The following is a 21,594-nucleotide window of genomic DNA, read 5'->3' as shown; positions in this document are numbered from 1 at the left end:
TCTTGGCCTTGTGCTCAGGTTGTACATGGGTTGCATTAGACACTAAAATTATAAAGGATTTTCTGTCACTTGTGAATATAAAATTGAGATGCTGCATGCTAACTCTCTTAATTGTTCATATTTAAAACAACTGCTGGCTGGCTTTTACCTTAAGGGACACTTTATATTTTAAAAACAATGGCACTTGCAGCTGCTAAAGTGTCTGTAATATTAGCCACACAGGTTGTCTTTGTCCACACAACTGGTTAAGTAATTAAGCACAGGCTAGCATGGGGATCATTATTGATGTGAACACCTGTTTATAGACTTTTGCATTGTAAACTGTAGGTTAAACATCTTCTCAAAATCATCGGCAAGGCTATGTTACTGTGATATGGTCTTTGGGGATATGGACACATTGTGCAGGAGGAAGGACTGGCATTTCTGCCTTAATACTGAAACAAGGGTATTTACTCCCTCAACACCTCTCACACAGGGCCCACTTAAGCTAGAGAGTTGGGCTGAGTACTATAAAACCTGTACCATCAGCTAGATATAGGGAGTCCAAACCCAACAGATGGCTTGCACATGTTAAAAAGAAAAAGACTAAAGTGATTCAGAAACAAAAGCAGATGACAGGTGAGTGTATTCTAGGTCAGCATATTAGCAACGAAGCTCAGGCAGATCACAAACAACCGCCACAGAGAATGACAGAGGATTGCCCATCATATGATCAAAGTTAGAGAAATGGCTGATGGCAAGTATTCTTAGTCATAGGGATCTACGCCACCCATGAAGTAGAAAGTCACACAAATGACGGGTGATAGTAATGAGTTGACCCTGGAGTCCAAGTGCCATTTAGCAGCTAGTCTATTCAGCACCAAACCAAATGGTTACTCAGTCTCTCACCCTGCCAAGCACTCTGGCCCAGGTCAATGTAATCTTCGCCTTGATCATTCCTTGTACTGTCACTCCTGATCCTGCTCTGCAGGATTCAACAACCCCTCTAGACGACTTCAGCCCCATTTCTGCTGATACCCACCTCCCCAGGTAGAACAACTGCCTTCTGTGTAATACTTGAAAATTGTTTTTAAGAAATGGAATTTAAGTGAAAGTAAGTTCCATATAGAAATAGCTACCTTTTTATCTTTGTTCTTATAGCTACAGATACAAACAGTTCCTTTCTTTTCATTATGTCATTTTATACTTTTCTTTAGGGAAAAACAAGTTAAGATGTGTAGTTATTCTGATTTTCTTTTGTATATTCACTCTCCTTTTGACCCTCCCAATAGGAAAATTTGCATAACTGAATGGTCTGCAATATGAAGAACTAAAACTCATTTTTTTCTATGAATCAGAAATTCATAGCTATCTTTCTGTTTTTTCTTGTTGAAATTCCACCTATCATTTCAGTCCTAATGAGGATAAAATCTTGTCTAACCTCTAGCTCTTGCTTTCGAGAGATTTTTTTTTCTCTACTTGTACCCTGAACTGCATTTGAAATGAAGCAGATGCTACAGGAAACACATAATTAACCAAAATGCTACTGTTTTTGGTACATTTATCCTTCACACCAGAGTAATGTATATGTAACAGAGTACCTGTTATGTATCCGGTGGATAGTTTATGCAGTAACAAGTTGCAGCTAGACAGAAGTCTTTCCTTGTGTTCATGGGAAAGATGTATGCCCTCTATGGAAACAGCATAGCTGAAGGTGAATTCAGAGATCAGTGCCCGAATCCTTGCTAGTGATTGCATGATGACTTTATTAACAGTTTTTAAAAACTGCTGCAGGTAAGCTACTATGACAGACACCCTGAACAGTTCTGCTACAGTTTGTATGATGTCCACTCTTTAGTCTATAAGTTTCACTTACAGAATTCTCTCCAAAATTTTTCCTATTATATTCTAATAACCTTATTTTATATTAGTATTTTCCATATTTTCTAGATATTCAGATGTCCTCATAGATATTCATCCTCACATAAAGAAATTTTTACTTGGGTCCTATTTGCATTATGTAGTAGAGAAGCAAATATAATGTGTGATTAATGTAAAAAACTAAAGGTATTTTAAAAATCTATTCACTACTTGTGACCTGGAGTCTAAATTTAGTAACAAGGTCAGTGGCAGTTGAAATACTGAATATTAAACTGTTTTTCTTTTATCTGCACCACATTTTTCTAAGATATTTTGATTTTTTTTTTTTTTTTTTTTTTTTTTTTGGCTTTTCGAGACAGGGTCTCTCTGTAGCCCTGGCTGTCCTGGACTCACTTTGTAGACCAGGGTGGCCTTGAACTCACAGCGATCCACCCGCCTCTGCCTCCTGAGTGCTGGGATTAAAGGCATGCGCCACCACACCCGGCTCTAAGATATTTTGAAATAACCCAATTATCAATTATATAAATGGCAGCCAGTTAAAATATCAACAAGTTGAGTGTACATGTTATAAAAGCACCATGTTTGTGATAGATTAAAGTATCACAGATTCTACATTTGTAGCTTAATATGTATAAAGTTTTAATGCCTTAAAGTAATATTATTGTACCATGTGATTTCCCTTTTATCGTGTATTTCTATCTTCCTAAAGTTACTATAATTGAGTTTGTTTGATAATGTACACTTATGCTGCTACAAGACTTGGTAGTTGGCTAAATACGAAGTTCATAATAGAGATAGAGAGTAGAGTTACTACCTGGCAGGGAGGATAAGAAGAAAGTGAAATATAGAAAAGTGATTTAATCTCAGAACTGCGGTCTTATAAAATATAATTTGTTTTTCCCCTAGCACAGCAGAGTTGCATGCTGATAACAAGCTCCTGAATTAATAAATCCATTGCAACTATTGAGACCTTTCCCTTATAACATAAGGAATGCTGAGCATTAGGAAAAGGAAAGACGTTCTTTGTACAGATGTTACCTCTAGTAGATCTGTATCCTTAAACATAGAAAAACTACCATCATACTCTCAGCAATATCAATGTGAAAATAATTTGTGCATCTCAATTAGAATACTGTATTTCCACACAAAAGCATGCTGTTTCTCAGAATGCATTTGCTTATTTTCCAATTGGAGAAGCATTTAGGGGTCTATTTTGTTATCATTACATGTGCATAACTCCAATTATAGTTAATGGGAGTTGTGTGTCTGTAGTCACAGTAGCCTCTGAACTATTTTAACATTATTGCTTTCCATTACCATCATCGTTAAAATAACTTTCTACTCTTGTGCCAACCTGAACTACTACAGTAATCTAGGTTTCTGTTTTCTTTGCATTGATTTATTTGCATGTAATGAAGAATATGGATTAGACGATGTGGCCTGTTTCTAGCTTTAAAAACACTGTACTAGCCTTGAAATTAGACTAAGTAGGGATAGAACTCCTTTTTTAAAAGATTTATTTATCCATTCTTTATACAGTATATTTGCCTGCATGTGAACCAGCAGGCCAGAAGAAATGGTTGTGAGCTGGGAATTGAACTCAGGGCCTTTGGAAGGACAGGTAGTGCTCTTAACCTCTGAGCCATCTCTCCAGCCTGGTGTTAGACTCTTTAATTGTTCAGTGGAGAGGTAATTGACTGACTCCTGCACATGCATTTTTACATACCATCCTATGTATGCAATTTCACTGGAATAAAGCAGGTCAATAAAGTGTGATAACTAATGTCTGGTAGATACCCAAAATTTGAAGCATACTACAAAATATGAGAGCATGAAGTTCACGAACTGGAAGCACTAGATGTTATCATTGGTGAAAAAACTATACATTTGATTGCAGTTACTCACACTTGTGATAGAGCCAAAACAAGATGTGCTGTGTGGGTATAACTGATGATGCTCTTTTGAATACTTGTGAATTCTGCTCTGTTTCCCAAAGAAAAGTGGCCACACCATCAGAAAAACTGATCAGAAAATAGGGAAAAGGCCCTTGTTATATTTTCAAGAAAAGAAGAAACCTGAAAATTCCAAAACAAAAAACAAAAAAAAAGTCATTAAAGGGGTTGAGGATGCATCACATTTCATTTGGAAAGCACTTGCCTAACATGCATCAGGCCTGTGTTCCAGGCCACACCCCCACCCCCGGCCCCCACACACACACCTGAGACTCACAGCTGGATACTGAGTTGTCACTAGAGTAGACTTGGGATTCATTGGTTTTGCTTATTTAGCTTTGTTATTTTTGAGGGGTTTTTTTTTAATCATTATGGCATGTCCACTGCTGAAATGTGGCCCAGAAATGTGTGTGTGTGTATGTGTGTGTGTGTGTGTGTGCGTGTGTGTGTGTGTGTGTGTGTGTGTGTGTGTGTGTGTGTGTGTGAATTAAACCAAGAGCGTTGCACATGGTAGCCAAATGTTCTACCACTGAGCCACACTACCAACCAAAGTGTATGCTCCAAATGAAACTATAAATGATGGAGGCTTAGCTCCAACAGGCACTAAGACATATCATAAATATCGCATCCATTTTCCTAGCACTGAAAAGACAGAAGCCAGGGGACTATAATTCCAGATGAACCTAAGCTACATAGTACAAACATGTCTGCCAAATAATGATTGTAATAACAATAATAACAACAGTAATAAATGGGAAAATTATTATGAGGCTCAAGTAATGAAATGAAAAGGCATTTATACAAAAATTCAGAATACTGATGTCAAAGTAATAGAAACTATGATATTTTAAAATTTTTGGTAACAGGGATATCATGAATCAGTTTAGTAATTGATGATTCAACAAATAAAACGAAAAACAAAGTAGTGTGGAAGTTTATCTGGCATTGTGAAACAAAATGAATTGAAGATAGTTTTAATAATTAAATGCAAATGGATTAAAATTTTAAAGACCATGCTTATCAAATGTCTGTTTATTAGAGACATGTCTATTAGACAAATGTCTATTAGAGAAAGCTGAGAATAAAAGGCATATAAAAATATAAATGTTGGTAAATTTAATTATGTAAAAATATTTAAAAAATGAAACTGTACAGTCCTAAAAGTCTGCAACACAAAACAGGCAAACAACAAACTAAGGAAAATATTCTAATATATATTTCAGTCCATTGCTATCTTAAGTATATCATGTGCAAAATCAAGCAGTACAACAAACAACCAAAGAACAAGGCTAGCATGCAAAGGAAAAATAAATGGATGGTAATATATGGGAAGTTCCACTTCACTAATATTTGAAAAAAATTGCAAAAGGAATGAAACATGTCATTTTTCACCATTATATTAGCACTTTTTAAAAGATTATTACTCAAAGAGATAAGATAGACAAATTCATTTACTGTCAGTGGGATTTAAGTTATTGCAACTATTCTCTAATATAATTTGGGGTGATTTCTGCATAGCCTAGTAATACCTCTTTTATATATGGCATGCATATGGATATAACTATAGCATATGTGTGGATACAACTTTGTGATACATATGGATACAGTTCTTGCATACATGTGGATGTAATTATAAGAATGACATTTCTACACTGTTACAATACCAAATATTGGGAGGAGCTTAAATATTCTCCAGGAAAGAAATGACTGGCAAATGATTATATATTTGCAAAGTAAAATGAATATATATCCATTAAAATCATGTTTTTAGTAATATATTCCAGATATTTAATAACAGAAAACATCTACAAAAAAGGATAAAATAACATGTTGCATGTCTAGTTTGAGCTCAATATTTTTAAGACACTATTCTTTGCTTCTTTTTTTAGTTATTAATTTATTCAGATTACATCTAAATTTTTATCCTTTTGCTTGTCTCAGCCCCCTCCCCCGGCCCTCCCTCTCTCCCGCTTTCACCCTAGTACCATACCCTAGGTCTGCAACAGAAGGGGACCTCCTCCCCCACCATATGGTCAAAGCCTATCAAATCTCATCTTTGTAGCCTTCCTATTCTTTCTCTGAGTGCTACCAGGCCTCCCCACCGAGGAGAAGTGGTCAAATATGGGGCACCAGAGTTCATGTCGGAGTCAGTCCCCACTCTCCACACAACTGTGGATTATGTTCTGTCATTGGCTAGATCTGAATAGGGGTTCAATATTTATTGTATGTATTGTCCTTGGTTGGGGCAGTAGCTTGAGCAGACCCCCCTGGGTCCAGATGCGCCCATCATGATTTTCTTCTTGTAGGTTTCTAGGATGCTCTAAATCCTTCTATTTCCCTATTCTCCCATACTTCTCTCACCTAGAGTCCCAATAGGAGGTCCCTGCATCTATTCCAATCTCCTGGTAAGTGAAGACTTTCAGGGACACTTCCTCTTATCACAACAAGGACAACCTTGACATTAGTTTGAACTTGGTAGCCTGATAGAAGGTACAGAACCATATTAAAGCCAAGATATGTGCTTAAGTTCTCCTTTGGTGACAGATTTGGAAGGTTTTCTGAAGACCATCTGCCTCCATAGGACGAACTTTAGCACCACTCTTTAATGATTCCAATTACCTTAGAAGCATGAGAACCTCCTCACCTTCACACAGAGCATTTCAAAGACAAGCCTTTCTGAAATAAAGAAAATCAGTTTGGGGTTGCTTAGCAAATAATGGTGAACTTGGAAATGAACTTGATTCTGAGTAGGCCTTATCAAGCCCCAAATAGTATAGCACACCACCCATTTCCTCCACCTGTTTCCAAACAACTGCCATCAATTTTCCAAGTACCTCAATTACTCTATTACCTCCGACAGCAATAATATCTAACAATTTTTCTTACCTAAAAATGTGGTGCTGAACTTATGATGTCCGTTAGTATTGAATAGCATAAATATAAAATTTGTGTTTCAAATAATCCATTTGGTGGTTTTTCAGTCTCTTATTCAAAGATGAAGTCACTCGAGCATGAAAACTGTCACCACTAGATTATTAGCCACTAGAATATGAACACAGATGGAAAATCTAGATATGTTTATGAAAATACAGAAGTATATGTGAGTATGTTTGAGTGTGTGTGTGTGTGTGTGTGTGTGTGTGTGTGTGTGTGCGTGCGTGCGCATGTATGCTTTCTGAGATCCACTTATAGCTTAATCCATAGAACTTCGTGGTACAAACATGGATTTTTATGGCAAAATTATCTTTAGCATAAATGTAAAGAACTGGAAATTAATTTTTAAAAATTCAGATCAGCAATTGTTGCCATTGTTTCTAATGGCTTTTTCTTAATAAACAAGGTTGTAGGTTGACATTTCAAAAATATAAGTGGTGACCTTTACAGAATTGCTTCTTCATGTAATTATCTTATTAATTTCGGAATCCACTAGACTCCCAATGGGATAGAAAAAAAATTTTTAAAGTTCTTTTTTCTGTCTGCCATAAGGCTGGGTTTGGGTCCTGAACTAATATGTACGCCACTTTCCAAATGTTTTATTGTCCTTTAGTCAGTTTGCTTTGGCTCAAAAGCATTTTCTTCACCAAATGCCACCAGGAAGTTGCAAGTTGTTATGATTCCTCACATCCTGTCATTTAACACTTGTGAGGTTTCAGTTTTGGAGGTGATCTACTAGGTGTTTGGTGGTGATATGGGGTACCAGAAGCATTCCTGGATGAAAGGACAGATAGCTGCTGATTTAGCTTGTAGGATTCCCAGTGAACCGTCCAGCTTCTTTCTCAGACCTGGCAAAACTCTATGGGAATGCTGCCATCGTGTTCATATCTGAGAATAACACTGAAATTTTAATGCTTGTAATGCAATGAGAACCATTTGATTGTAGCTTAAGTTTTAAATGTTTCCTAAGAAGTCCCAAACTAATCTGTATGCAAATCACTACCACCTGAGTAATAAGCTCTTTATCCAGGAATGTTATCTTCACATTTATAGCTGAATTGTGATCCATATCACAAATTAAATAATGGATTTTTTAATGGTATCTTCAAAAAGATACCCAAATAATCCATCACTCAGATGTATCTCCAAGTACAGAAAGCCTCTTATTTTCTCACCTTTCTGTAATATTATTGCATTCTGAAGCACTGAGTGTGCTTTAAGCTTCTGATTAGTTTGTTCAGTGCACTGACAAGGTGGTGTTAATGAAACCAAGGTCATGGATGCAAGAAAGTTTTGCCATGTGTTGACCACAGACTACTGGAATCAGTCAAGAGATTATAGCGAGACCCAGAAAGGCATCACAACAAAAAAACAAAACAAAACAAAACAAAAAAAACACCACCAACAACAACTTAAGTACTTCTCAGTCCAGCCTCCCCAAGGAGAGGCAGGATATGCTAGTGGGCCATCATAGTCTTAGGGAGGAAATGAATAGCAGCTTGGGAGGCTCCAACATCTACTTCTGAACAAAGCAGGCCTGACATTTAGGCATTAACTTTGCATTATAATCTCCCATCATTCCATTGATTTGCTGTGTAACCTTCATCGCTAAAGCAGAGATAATAGGATGGAATGAAATGGGCTTACCTCCCGGGGATGTTGTGTGAATTAGCAAATTAACTAGTGTAAAGTGTTAGCATTTATGTAAGTGCTGGTGGTTGTCATTATTTCTGGGGACCGAGTCTCATTCTAAATAGAGAATCTAAGTATATTATGCTTCTGCCAGGAAGGGATTTTCACCCACATCAATTGCATTTAAGCCGGGCATAAAACAGAGGTGATAATAATATAGTAGTGATCATTGCAATGCAGAGCTGTAAGCCTTTTCCCTATTAAAGCTAAAACTATTTTCAGCAACTTTCAATGCTTTTAAACTTTGTCAACCGTCATCTCTACAGTGATTATTCTTCCTGTGATGGGTAGGGGGAATGGGACCAAGAATAGGTCCCATTCATTATTCATTCCCATAATGACTATATAATGTATTGAATTTGTTTACATCATACAATCAGACAAACTCAGTAGCTGCTTTGATTGCCATATATTGCAATCATTGTAAAGAAGAAGAATAAGAATAAGAATAAGAATAAGAATAAGAAGAAGAAGAAGAAGAAGAAGAAGAAGAAGAAGAAGAAGAAGAAGAAGAAGAAAAAGAAAAGCTTTCTCTGTGACATCCCCCCCCCAACCCTCTACACACACTGGTGTCCTTTAGAGGTAACCATCATACAAATTGAAAACTCATAGGGAGTTGGAAAGTTTTTCAACAAAAGGCACTGTACATAGATCTTTTCAATTTAACATCTTTACCAAGGAGTTTTCTTGTCACCTGGGGTTTGTGTTTGAGAGAATTTTTCCCTTTCTCTCATCACTCTGCCTCTGCTTACCAAGAAAAATCATTTATTGCTGATTGCAGAACTCTTGAACTCAGCCTGGCAGCTGCAGTGTAAACGTCTAAGATCCAGGCTCTTTGCAGCTTATTTCCATATTCATTTGAAGTGATTTTTCAAGACTGTTTGAAAACCGCTCTCAACCTGACACTGCAATAGTCAGGATCTAAAGCTCACCGTTTTGTCTTTTCTTCTTCTCTTTGTCTGACAGATAACAGACGGGCCCCTCTGGAAAGATCACGCTCTCGCCATAATGGAGCCACATCATCCAAGTGATTCCCGAGGCCAGAGAGAGTGGAGACATTTAAGAAAACAAAACCATCCATTTTGAGAAGAACAAAATATACACTCAAGAGTTGGAGTGGAAATAAATGCATTTCCACAAAGGTCAAGCTGATCTGGGTGAAGTAATGTGTGTTTGTAGGAGTACTGCAAGTACACTAATCCAAACCCAGATATCATGATTAGAAAACATTTGTTTCTCTGTAAAGATGCACATTACTTGTCATTGTGTATAATGACCTGACTGCGAAGCTGAATGTATTTCAAAAAAAAAAAAAAAAGGGAAGAACCCTAAAACTTCTGTAAACATTCCAGTCTGTCAAAGATTTTAAAACTGAATTTTCTAGGTCACATCTACCCACCCAACATCCCCCAAAAATTGACAAAGTGGGAGGAGGAAATAAATGAGAAGAAGAATTTTCACTGCCTACTTCCAGCTCATCTTATGCATATAGTGTAAAGTCCAAGAGAATGTTTGGGAAGGTGCAAATAGCATACTTTGAAAGAGAACCCCTTCTCAAGGTATTTAGAATCCATCTCAAGTGAAAGCTAATGGATTCTTCTGTTTGGCAGAAATTAATCTTACCATTAGTCTAGTATTTTAGCATGATATTGCAGGCACTTCTCATTGCTAAAAATAAACCAAAGTTTAACAGGATCAGCTAGATTTCAACTTTATTTAAAAAGTATTTTCTAATTCTGCATAGATATCTGCCTTATAGAAATTCTTTATATAGCTATTTTTTGAGAAAATTTCTACACTTCCATATATATCCTAGGGATGAGCCTGAAAATTCTACTGCCTTTATTTAGATTTTAGCAGAAAATAGTGATTCCTAGTTCTTCACTCTATTGCCTCTTTCTCCCTTCACCCTCTTAGAGGTGGGGAACCGAACTGCAGGTGACTCCAGAGGGAGGGAAGAGATTTCTTTATGCAGGAGGCAGTAGAAAACTTTTGAAAGGTCAATTGTTTTATCTTCCTTTCTACCCCTTTTCCCATTCTACTTTGGTAGTTGAAGAAAAAGCAATTCTCTCCCCCTCCTACCCTCACTCTCTGGTTTGTGCGTGTGTGCGTGTGTGTGTGTGTGTGTGTGTGTGTGTGTGTGTGTGTGTGTGTGTGTGTGTGTTTATATTTCTTACTGCAGCAATTCCATACCCCAGTAGCAAGGTAAACCTCTGCCATCACCATACTTACCTTATATTATTAACACATTTCAGTGATGCTGCCAAAACAACACTAGAAGATAAAGAAGCTCAGCATTGTTTTAAATATGTGAGAAAGCAGAAGTGATACTTAACTTGTCTATTCTCTTACAATGTGCATTTGTAATAATTGGTGTAACTTCTCTGGAGTGTAATTTCAAGACTAATTCATGCAGATGATTGTGATTGCTGTAAAAGATTGCTTATATGTATATTTCTTATGTAGAAAATTCTAATTCTAGTCCTCTAAAGCACATTATAGACATTCAGAGAAAAGAACAACTGACTGGCTTGGCAAGCCACCTTCTGGAGATAATGTAAACGTGACAGAACAAACAATCTTTATAGTGATGTATAGTAATTTAAACTGCTGCCTTTCACTCTAGTGCATTCTTACTTGGATAGTATACTTCAAAATACTCTGAAGCTGCTATAAGTAGAGAAATCAAAAGGTAACAATGTCTGAGATGTTTTTCTTTTTTTCTTACATAAACCCACGTACACACCCACAAACACACATTAGAACATACCACTTTCACACACCTTTTTTAAAACAATAACCACAAAGTTTAACTTCTATTAATTGATGTAAATAACTACTGTATGCAATTTTGACTTTACAAAGTATTTTCTGAAATATTTGTGGTATGGCTTTATTTGAGGTTTTTGTTTTTGTTTTTATAGCTTTTCAGGCTGTAGAAAGTAGATCTTGACATGTAAACTTTGACTGAAATTTGGGGCATTTGCCCTGCCATATTATCTAACTGGTCAAGGTTGAAATACTGATGTGGATCACCTTTTCCAGATGTGAATTTGCCTTATTTTCTAGTTTGTAAACAAGAATGAATGAAGTACTATTATTGATAAATTATATATTTGTATTTAAATGCATTCCACATGCTTTTCACAAACATTTAATTAACTTATGTGACTTATAACAGTCCTGTTCAAGCCACTTGCACTTTTTGTTTTAGGTCGAAACGTATCATCCAAAACCACAAAAAAGTACATAGTGGTATTTTTGAAAGAAAACCAAATTAAGCTGAAGTATTTTATCTATTTGTGTTTATTTCTGACACAGTTGAGAAATACCGTTTTCTACCAAATTTTTCTTCAGAATGTTACAAAAACAAATTAATTGGTTAGAATATTTTCCTTTGGCTATTACAATAATTGACCATAAATCTGGTGGTCTCAGACCCCAGCAATTTATTCTCCCATGGTCCAGGAGGCCAGAAGCTTAACATCTGGGCATCAGACCATTCATGCTACCTCCAAAGGCTACAGCAGAGGCCCCTTCTATGTTTTGTCTTCTGAGGGCCAATGGCATTGTATGGCTTATGGCCATACTTTTTCTTCTCTGTGTACCTGGCCTTTCTCTGCCTTTCCTGTAAGGATGCTGATGGTGGCGTTTAGACGCCATCCTCTTAAGACATTATAATCTCCTCACCACACATCTTGAGCTTAATGATATCTCATGACTCTTTTCCAACCAAGCTAACATCTAGATACTAGGTACTCCCTGTAGACTAACCTTTTAAGTAACCACCTGCCTGCCCACTCATCCCCAAATGTACATTTGTCTCAAATGTAAAATGCATTTATGCCATCTCAACATTCTCCAAACTCAAACTACTACAGCAACCCCTATGTCCAAAATCTCACCCAAATGTCATTAGTTCCAAATCTCATAGTCTGGGTCTTGACAATCTAACACATACTAAAAGGGCATGCCCACTCATGGAACAATATCCTTTCTCTACCAGGGATTCAGTAAAAGAACACATGAGTTATATTTCTTCTAAAATAACTCTGGGGCCAGCATGGAAATAGAACAGAAAGTAGAAAGGAGTCACCTGCCCCAACAACAACAAAAACAACAAAGCACAGCCAAACAAATTCCCCATAGGCTTCAAGGCCTAACAATGCTCCTCTGTCTCAGATGTGACCCTTTGGAGCTACAGCTCTTCTCTCTTGGATATAAGGCTAGACCTCTGCTCCAGGTTTTACGTCTCTGCCTTTGTGTCCACAGTTGGGTGGACATTGGGGTGCTCCCTTTCCTAACCTAAAAGTTACCACATTTTTTCATGAGGGGTAATTTTATTAGCTTCTTTTCTGCCCATAGTGATCTGGCAGCATTTTCTCATTTCCTCCTGCCACCTTCAAACTAAGCCAGAAGCATTTTGGTAATTATTGCATCCTCAAAAATGTTGTGAGACTTCCATGTTTATCATGTTAATCCATACTTTAGAAAAGAAGGACCTCACAGCTTTTTCTTAAATAGCTTCAGCTCTGTGCTTGGTTTTCTCTGAGTGAGTTGAATGAATCCAGGAGTTTGTGCCTGGTCTATTTAGCACTATTCAAAAGCTGGCAGGCCACATTTTTCACCTTAGCTCCAAAGCATAGCTTCACAAAAACTTTCCTCATTTTACCATCTTTTACGATTAACAAAATTTACCAGACCAAGTGCTGGTTTCTTCTTGGCATAATGATTCATTCTTCAATTTTCCTCTTCTCTTATTTCTTTCCTTGTTTAAAAATTTAATTCCCTCCTACTGAGCTCTTAAAAAGGAATAAGGCTCATTGTGGCAGTTTCACACTTATTTTTTTTATTCCTCTCCTCAGTCTATCCTTCTGCCCTCATCTCCATAAATACCACTAGCTACCATCCCCCTAGCAGCTCCAATTTCACTGTCATGTATCATATATTCTATTATCCTCTTTTCTCCTCCCCACTCCCCTAAGACTTCTTTTCCCCCAGTAAGAATGAACTAGATACAACTACATTTGGCTCGCCAAGCTGTGTAGCTAAATACCCAACATTCTCACAAGATCAAGATTGGTTTTCCAATAAACTCAAGGAGACAATTCAGATACGTTGTTGTTATGATTTGATTTGGTTTTGCCACTATATAACAGCAATTGCCTTTCTTCCAATTCCAAATACAATATTCATTTGCTTTTGTGCCCTCACCAGAAATGCCTTTAATGTCCACATTTCCATTCATGGTTCGGCTCAGGCAATCTACAGTTTCTCTATTAAGTACACTATCAATAATTGTCCCACCCTCCACCCAGTATCCAATCTCAAATCCACTTTCCTATCTCTAGGTATTTGTCATAGCAATACTCCACCCCACCTCCTACTAAAATTTTTATCATATTCCTACAGATACTGTAACAGGTTCTCACAAACACAGAGGGATAAAGAGTAGATTTCTGGTTCTGTAGTGTTTTTAAGGCTGTAAATCTTTTTATTTTTCAACATTAAAGTGTCTTTTTTAAAATTAATTTATTCAGATTACATCTCAATTGTTATCCCATCCCTTGTATTCACCTGTTCCTCCCTCCATCCTGCTTTCACCCTATTCCCCTGCCTCCCTCCCCGGCTATGTCAGTGACAGAGGGGAACCTCCTCCCCCACTATATGAACATAGGCTCTCAAGTCTTATCTTGGTAGCTTGTCTATCCTTTCTCTGAATGCCATCAGGCATCCGCACCAAGGGGAAGTGGTCAAATATGGGGCACCAGAATTTGTGTCAGAGTCAGTTCCCACTCTCCACTCAAGTGTAGAGAATGTCTTAACGCTGTAAATCTAAAGCCAAGAATATTGGCAGGACAACACTCCTCTCTAGGATCTAGGAGGAAATCCACTCTTTGCATTTTTTCATGTCATTGTCATTATTCCTTGGATTGTGTCTTTATCTCACTCTGCACTGTTTTGTTTTGTTTTATTTGTGTCGATTTTGGTTTTTGGCTTTTTTTTTTTTTACATCTTCCCCCTCTGTATATAAAATCTACCTCTGCCTCTCTTTTGTCAGGAGTTTTAATGACTCTTCCAGATTATCTATGATAACATTCTCATTTTCAGAGCCTAAATTTAATTACACCTTCCCATATCTGCTTAACAAAATAACATAATTTCACAAAATTTCAAGATTAGTACATACACGAACATGTTTTTGGGGGAGGGTCATAGTACAACCACTACACTAGTCACTGCATATAAATGTACTTTATACTTTTTAAAATGCATCCTTGGTGCTCAAGCCAGATTTAGGATTGTTATTAAAAGCTATTGTCTGCACAGGCTACTGCATGCTTTTTTATTAAGTAGACAAAAAGACTATTCTAAATTTTGGTTGATACTTTTGCCACTGTAGGTAATTAGCTGAAACAATTCATGTGTCTCAACTCTGCTCTAGTATATCTCTTCTGCCCTTTTTTTTTTTATGAAGTCTTTGTTCAAATGTCTTCTATGATGCATAATGCAGGCACAAAACTACCTCTGATACAGAAGGGTCCTTTAAAAGCTTCCTTTAGATATTGTGAATCCCTCAGCTGAAGGGAGAGGTAAAAGCAAAGACTGTCGAATGGGTATTGAGGGAGATTGTGTCCATAGCAAGCCACCTTAAAGAAATAGTTCAAGTAGCAGTAAAACTGTCAATGTGTGCTCTCATTTCACCTCGAAATAAACACCTGTATCTGTGCTGGACCAGTGATAATTTGCAATCTCTGTATAATGCCTACTAATTCAATAAAGCTTAGATTTGCATTAACTGTTGTTCTGTCTATGATTCTGACTAAATATGAATGAAAAGGCATGGACAGTAACATGTCAAGAGGATGTGAGGGCATTCTAGGAAAAGCTTCAGCTAAATGGAGTTTAAGGAATGTTTTTGGAAGGGCCAGGTCAAGTGGAGCTCTTGGACAGGCTTCAAAGACTAGTATACCTAAGAGAACTCTAAGGTTTATCTTAGAATTCATGTATACTGCTCATCAGACTAGTAGAGAAATGTTTGTACAAATAAGAAGTCATAAGGGAGATTTGCATGCTACATGCTCTGCATAAACTGTTTTTTTGCAGATTTTTTTTGTGCATTATGTATAGTGCTAAAGCAAATGGACTTTAGATGCTCAGAGTGGTAAATGTCCAGAACAAGAATGGTGGGTTTTTATTCTCTAGAGAGCTTTCAAAAGAATCCTTCTTTGTGGGTGGGCTGTCATCAAGATAAAGTTATGGACAATATAATAAGCAAATCTATAAAAACATGATCCCAGTCCTGGCCTACCTACTGTGTCCTTTTGAGTAGTTTGCTCCAGCAATCAAATACATTTTCTCCCAAGACCCAAAATAAAGAGTCCAAAACCAGAGTATTCACTACAAGGAAATTTGAGCTTAAGGACAAAGAGTTGGGCGGGGGACTAGAAATTGATGAATATGTAATGTAATGTAATGTGCTATATAGTTTTGATTTACAACAAAAGAATGCCATAGCCAAAGATCCCATTTACACAGAGAATTGATTTAGATGTTTAGGGTCATGATAGCCACAACTAAAATATAATTATAGTTCTTGTCTATTGCAGGGGAAAAACTTGTAAATACATGAATTATGTAAACCATGACTTTGTGCCAACTTTGTGGAGATCAGCCAGAATTTAGTCTTTAGCCATGATGACCTTATATATTGGCTATTAGAGATGCAGATAATATTTTCACCTGTACCTTGGCAATCTGAGGTTCATCCAATAATTTCACCTTTTGATGTTTATGTGCACAGCACAAAAACTATTAACTTATTAAATATAATAATACTTAAATAAAATATATAACCCATTAAAGCCTGCATTTTGCTAATATTTTCCTGACACCTTCCCCTGGTATGGCTCTTCTACACAGTGTGTTCTAGTTCTTACCCATTCAGGCAAGCCACCTTTTGAGGAAAGACTTATGATTTGAATATTTCTAATGCCTCCAATAGCTCAATCTGGTGGGAGATATCTATAAACATAACTGAAGCAACAGGAGCTGCCTCAGCAGTTTACATATGTATTTACTGTTTTTTCAAAGGACCTGGGTTTGTTTCTCAGCACCTACAAGAATAGCTCATAACTGTCTTTAGACTTCAACTCTAAAGAATAGCACACCCTCTTCTGTCCTCTGAAAGCATGGCATACACATAAAATATAAGTCTCAAAAGGAAAACAAAACTCAGAGTTGTAATTCAAAATGGAAAGATAGTGATCAATGTCCTAACCATGACATAGACAAGGTCTTTAGAAATACTAAAAAAAAAAAAAATCAAATCACTTTTATGTATTACTGGAAAATACCTTTAAATATTAAGTATTAGAGGAAAACAAGCATGGATGCAAACATTTTAAAAGAAATAGTTTAAATTAAAAATTAAGAGCTGGGAGCAGTTCTACATGCCTGTAATCGCAGTACTCAGGAGGCAGAGGCAGGTGGATCTCTGAGTTTGAGGCCAGCCTGGTCTACAAAGTGAGACCAGGACAGCCAAGACTACACAGAAAAACCCTGTCTTGAAAAACAAAAGCAAAAAAATTAAAAAGTTATTAGATAAGTGATGATTTTATACATTTAGTCAATGTATATTGCATACTTACTGTGTGGTACATACAAAGCTAAGCTCTAAGAATATAGCAAAGAATCAGATCAGATGAATATGGCCTATGCTCTCATGGAACTTAGTTTGTGTGTGTGTGTGTGTGTGTGTGTGTGTGTGTGTGTGTGTGTGTGTGTGTGTGTGTGTGTAGGGAAGATATAACTAAAGGTACCAACATGAACCTTTTTAAACATATGCAGATAATATTAAAGATTCAATATAACTAGAATTTAAGACCCGTTGCTGTACTTTGGATGAAATGTCCTCCATAATCTTGACATTTAAATAATTGGTCCCTAGTTAGTGGAACTGTTTGGGAAGGATAGGGAGAATGAGGCAGGATTGGGGTTGTAGCTCAGTGATAGAGTGCTTGATTAGCATGAATGAGGCATTAGTCAATCACTAGTGCTGCGAAAGTAGAGAGAATGAGAGAGAAGGAAAGGGACCATAGAAAGCAAACCTTTGGAAAGCTAGTATAGTAATTCTAGTGAGATGTGAAGACACATGTTGCTTCAAGTGGCAGCACACAAATTGGCTATCAGTTTGCTGTTGAGATCATGATGAAGAAGAAGATCCAAAGGTTTCAGACTTCAGTGACAACTTATGCAGTACATTCAACAGAAAATTTGAACACAGAAGAAATAATCTTTTCAGTAGTATTTTGAATGTGTACAGCTGCAACTCTGAGACATGGTACAATCTTATTGTCCTACTTTCCTTTGTATTACTGTGATAAACACCATGACTAAGATGGTTTTATTGAGAATGGCCCCCATAGCCTCATAGGTTTGAATGCTTGGTCCTTATTTAATGGAACTATTTGGGAAGGATTAGGAAGTGTGGCCTTGTTGGAGGAGGAGTGTCACTGAGGATGGGCTTGGAAGTTTCAGAAGCCTACACCAGACTTATTCTCACTCTCTGCCTTCTGCCTATGGAACAGGATGTAAGATCTCAACTATTGCTGTAGCACCATGTATGCATGTCTACCACCACACTCCCTACAAATGGTGGTCATGGACTAATTGCATGAAATTATAAGCAAGTCCTAAATAAAATCCTTCTTTAAAAGATGCCCTGGTCAGATTTCATCACAGTAATAGAACAGTAATAAAGGCAATGACCAAAAGCAATTTGGGGAGACAATAGTTTGACTTGCAAGTCCATGGCACTGTCCATCACTGAAAGAAACCAAGGCAGAAACTCAAACATGGCAGGAACCTGGAGATAAGCACTGAAGCAGAGACCATGGAGGAGTGCTGCTTACTAGGTTGTTGTTCATGGCTCCATTAACTTGTTTTCTTATAGCACATAGGACCACCTGACCCTCCCACATCAATCATTAATCAAGGACATGCTTCCACAGATTTGCCTACATGCCAGTTTGATGGAAGTATTTTCTCAATTGAGTTAACTCTCTTTCCAGGTGACTATAGTTGTGTCAAATTGAAGGAAAAGAAAAGAAAAGAAAAGAAAAGAAAAACCCCCACCAAGAAAACAAAACTAACCAGGACATGTCTTATCTCTGTATTGGGTTTTCATGCAACCCTGATTAATGTATACCATGAGTTCCTGGAGAGAGAGGACAAGAGAATGGGGTTTCTAGTCAACTTAAACAGTATTCTAGTGTCTATGGTAATAAAGAGAGCTAACTTCTTCAGGTTACTTTCTTTTCTCCTTGCCAGTTTCCTGCCCATATCTTTTGTTGGTCTACTTTTTGTATTATTGGTTGTGAGCCTACCCTTTAACAGCTGAGCCATCTCTCCTTCCCGTTTTTCTACTTTTTATTAATACTGAAAACCAAATCATAGAATGGCTCTTCAAAGAAATAAGAAAACAACAAAGACTGAGATGACATTAAGATGTCCTGCTTCACTTTTGGTCTCACACCAACAGGAAAGAAAGACATTTAGATGAAGTATAATTTATGGGAAAGACTTTAATTAGTTCAGAGTTAGAGCTTCCTAAGTGTCTGCTTAATATTTCAAACTGTACATTTAAGAGCTTCTTAAGCAATTACTACTCTCTCCAGGAGCAGCAGGCAGCCAGAAAGGCTCATGCCTGTAATCTCAGCACTTTGCATAGCGAGGCAGGAGGATCATCCCAAGTTCAAGATCAATCTGAGCTACAAAGTAAGACCCTGTTTGAAAAAATATGAAAAATGAAGTAACAATAATAAAGAAACAGCAAGGCTTCCTATGTCAGTATTTCCTTAGGAATATCAGACTTCCAATGTGTTTTTAATGCTAAATACGTTTTGAGTCAAGAACCATAGGACTTGTTTCTCCAGTTGCTTAACATTGAATAGCTTTATTTTAGCCAAAATTACTTTATTTGGTAATGGGAACTATTTTTCAATCTTTTCTACCTTTCTTTCCCTCCTATATTTCATGTTATTTCCATTCATTTTCTTACAAAATCCCAAATATCATAATGAAACTTATATTGAAAATACTTAAATATGATACATTCTAATTCAATACTCTTTGGGAATCCATGGTAAAGAATTGCATAGTAGCCTGGAGTTTTTGACAAAAACCAAGTAACGAAGTGTCTTACCTGGCTGAACAACTAGTGGTCCTTAGGGAGCAAAGAGAGGGGAAATGAAAGAGGTCACGTACTAAGTGCCCTTAGTAGAATTCAGTATAGTGATGAAAATGAAAGTATCTTACAGATGTCAGTGACTTTTGCCTCCACCGCATCTGTGATAAAACGCTGACTTGCTGTGACCTTATATTGTGTGGCACTTTGTACTTTTGAAAAGACTTCCACTTTCCACATCCATTATTCCATCATCTCATTTCTTCTCAGTCTTCAAATATCCTCAAGTTACTAGTGCCTTATTAAAGAACAACCTTCTTCGAGGGAGTGAATCTCCTTCCTGCCAAAATTTAAGAATGCCTCTAAAAGTTCATTCTGCTTACTGTCTCCAGTCTCTCACCAAGCATATCTAGACTGGTCTCTCCTGGATATTCTTAAAAGTGTTCTGTCCCAACATTCCCCACAGTTATGTGAAGAGCGTGGGAACTGACTCTGACATGAATGCTGGTGCCCTATTTTTGACCACTTCCCCTTGGTGGGGAGGCCTGAGGGCACTCAAAGACAGAATAAACAGGCTACCACGATGAGACTTGATAGCCTATGACCATATACTGGGGAAGGAGGTCCCTCTCAGTCAGACCTAAGGGAGGGGAATAGGGTGAAAGCCCAAGGGAGGGAGGGAAGAATGGGAGGATACAAGTGCTGGGATAACAATTGAGATGTAATCAGAATAAAATTTTAAAAAGTGTTCTGTCCCCTTTATTGGTGGTTGCCATCACATAGCACATGAATAATAGGCATTAACCCTAATTTTCTTTATTTCTATTCTCTTCATTTCCAAGGTCATCTTGACTTTCAAGCAGATGACTTTGTAAACTCTTTCCAGTATGTCAACACCACCTCCCTACTGAAAAGTAGAGACAACACACTATACTTCATATATCTCCAAATATGTTTTTCCCCAGGAAACCATTTCCCAGCCAAACATCATTAGCACTATCCTATTTTTTATTTTCAGGACTAGAAGCTCCTAGTGCACGATGTGTTTTTCCCTTCCTACCCTGATATCTCCCAAGCATGGAGATTGGTCTCTGTATTTCATTCTCCTACATGTTTAACTCATCCTTCATAATGACAGAGATGGCATCCTCAATGCCTATTACTGGCCCTTTTCAAATTCCTTTGTTTTTTCTATTAACAAAAGTAGTGTGACCTTCATAGATCCCAAGAGCATGCTCACATGCAAGTTTCAAGGCTCTGTTATTTCCTCCCTACAGCAATACTGCTGTGGGACAATGCCAGCAATATGCAAGAATATGTTATCATCTTTAGATGTACATGATGTACCCTCATGGCAGGATGTGTGCCTGCAGTCTGCTCAGACTAGTATTACCTCACTACCTAACTTCACCTTTTTTCTATTAATTCTTCAAAGGCCATTGCTGCCTTTTGAAGACTTTCTTAATTTTCCTTTCACCATTAAAATAGATGGTGTTATCTAATGCTCCCACAGCAATTTCTTCATACCTCTATTATGGCCTTTATTTCATTCTGCCTCCTACTATACTTGGCCTACTGTGTCCTTGACTGAAGTGTAACTTCCTTGATGGCAATGACTGTCTCATTCATCTCTGGGACTTTACACAAAGCAATTGCTCAATGAATGAATGTGTAGTGTCAACTCTCAGGGAATTAAACAAATGAAAAGCAATGTTTGGTCCAGGTAATGGAAAATTGCAGCTAATTTCCCCAGCCAGGTGAGAACATAACCTTCAGCACCATCTTGGGAACTGAGGACCTGTGTAAGGTCAGTGTTAAGGACAACATTCTAAACTGGAGGGCTGAAAGTTGACTTTTGGGGAGGACTTTAGCAGCTGCTAACTGATTGAAGACAAGTAGGAAGTTGTTTCCTCCAAGGTCAAGCTTTTAACAAGTGTCTGCAATGTACACTGAGGGATTTGGCTGTAC

At 37.4% G+C, this 21,594-nt stretch overlaps 1 protein-coding gene across 1 annotated transcript in view; it reads left to right on the top strand.

The window, feature by feature from the left end:
- Positions 1-15,237, top strand: part of DIAPH2 (diaphanous related formin 2) — a 696,864-nt gene extending 681,627 nt beyond the window's left edge. Inside the window, exon 27 of the mRNA XM_084790930.1 lies at positions 9,405-15,237. Coding sequence (XP_084647056.1) covers positions 9,405-9,469 — 65 coding nt within the window. The 3' untranslated portion in view covers positions 9,470-15,237. The remainder of the gene's footprint in view (positions 1-9,404) is intronic.
- Positions 15,238-21,594: the final 6,357 nt, after the last annotated feature.

The sequence above is a fragment of the Acomys minous genome (assembly GCF_964271855.1).
Source record: "Acomys minous genome assembly, chromosome: 7".
Classification (NCBI taxonomy): Eukaryota; Metazoa; Chordata; class Mammalia; order Rodentia; family Muridae; genus Acomys; species Acomys minous.
The sequence above is the reverse complement of the archived record's forward strand: the minus strand, read 5'-3'. Positions and strand labels throughout refer to the sequence as shown.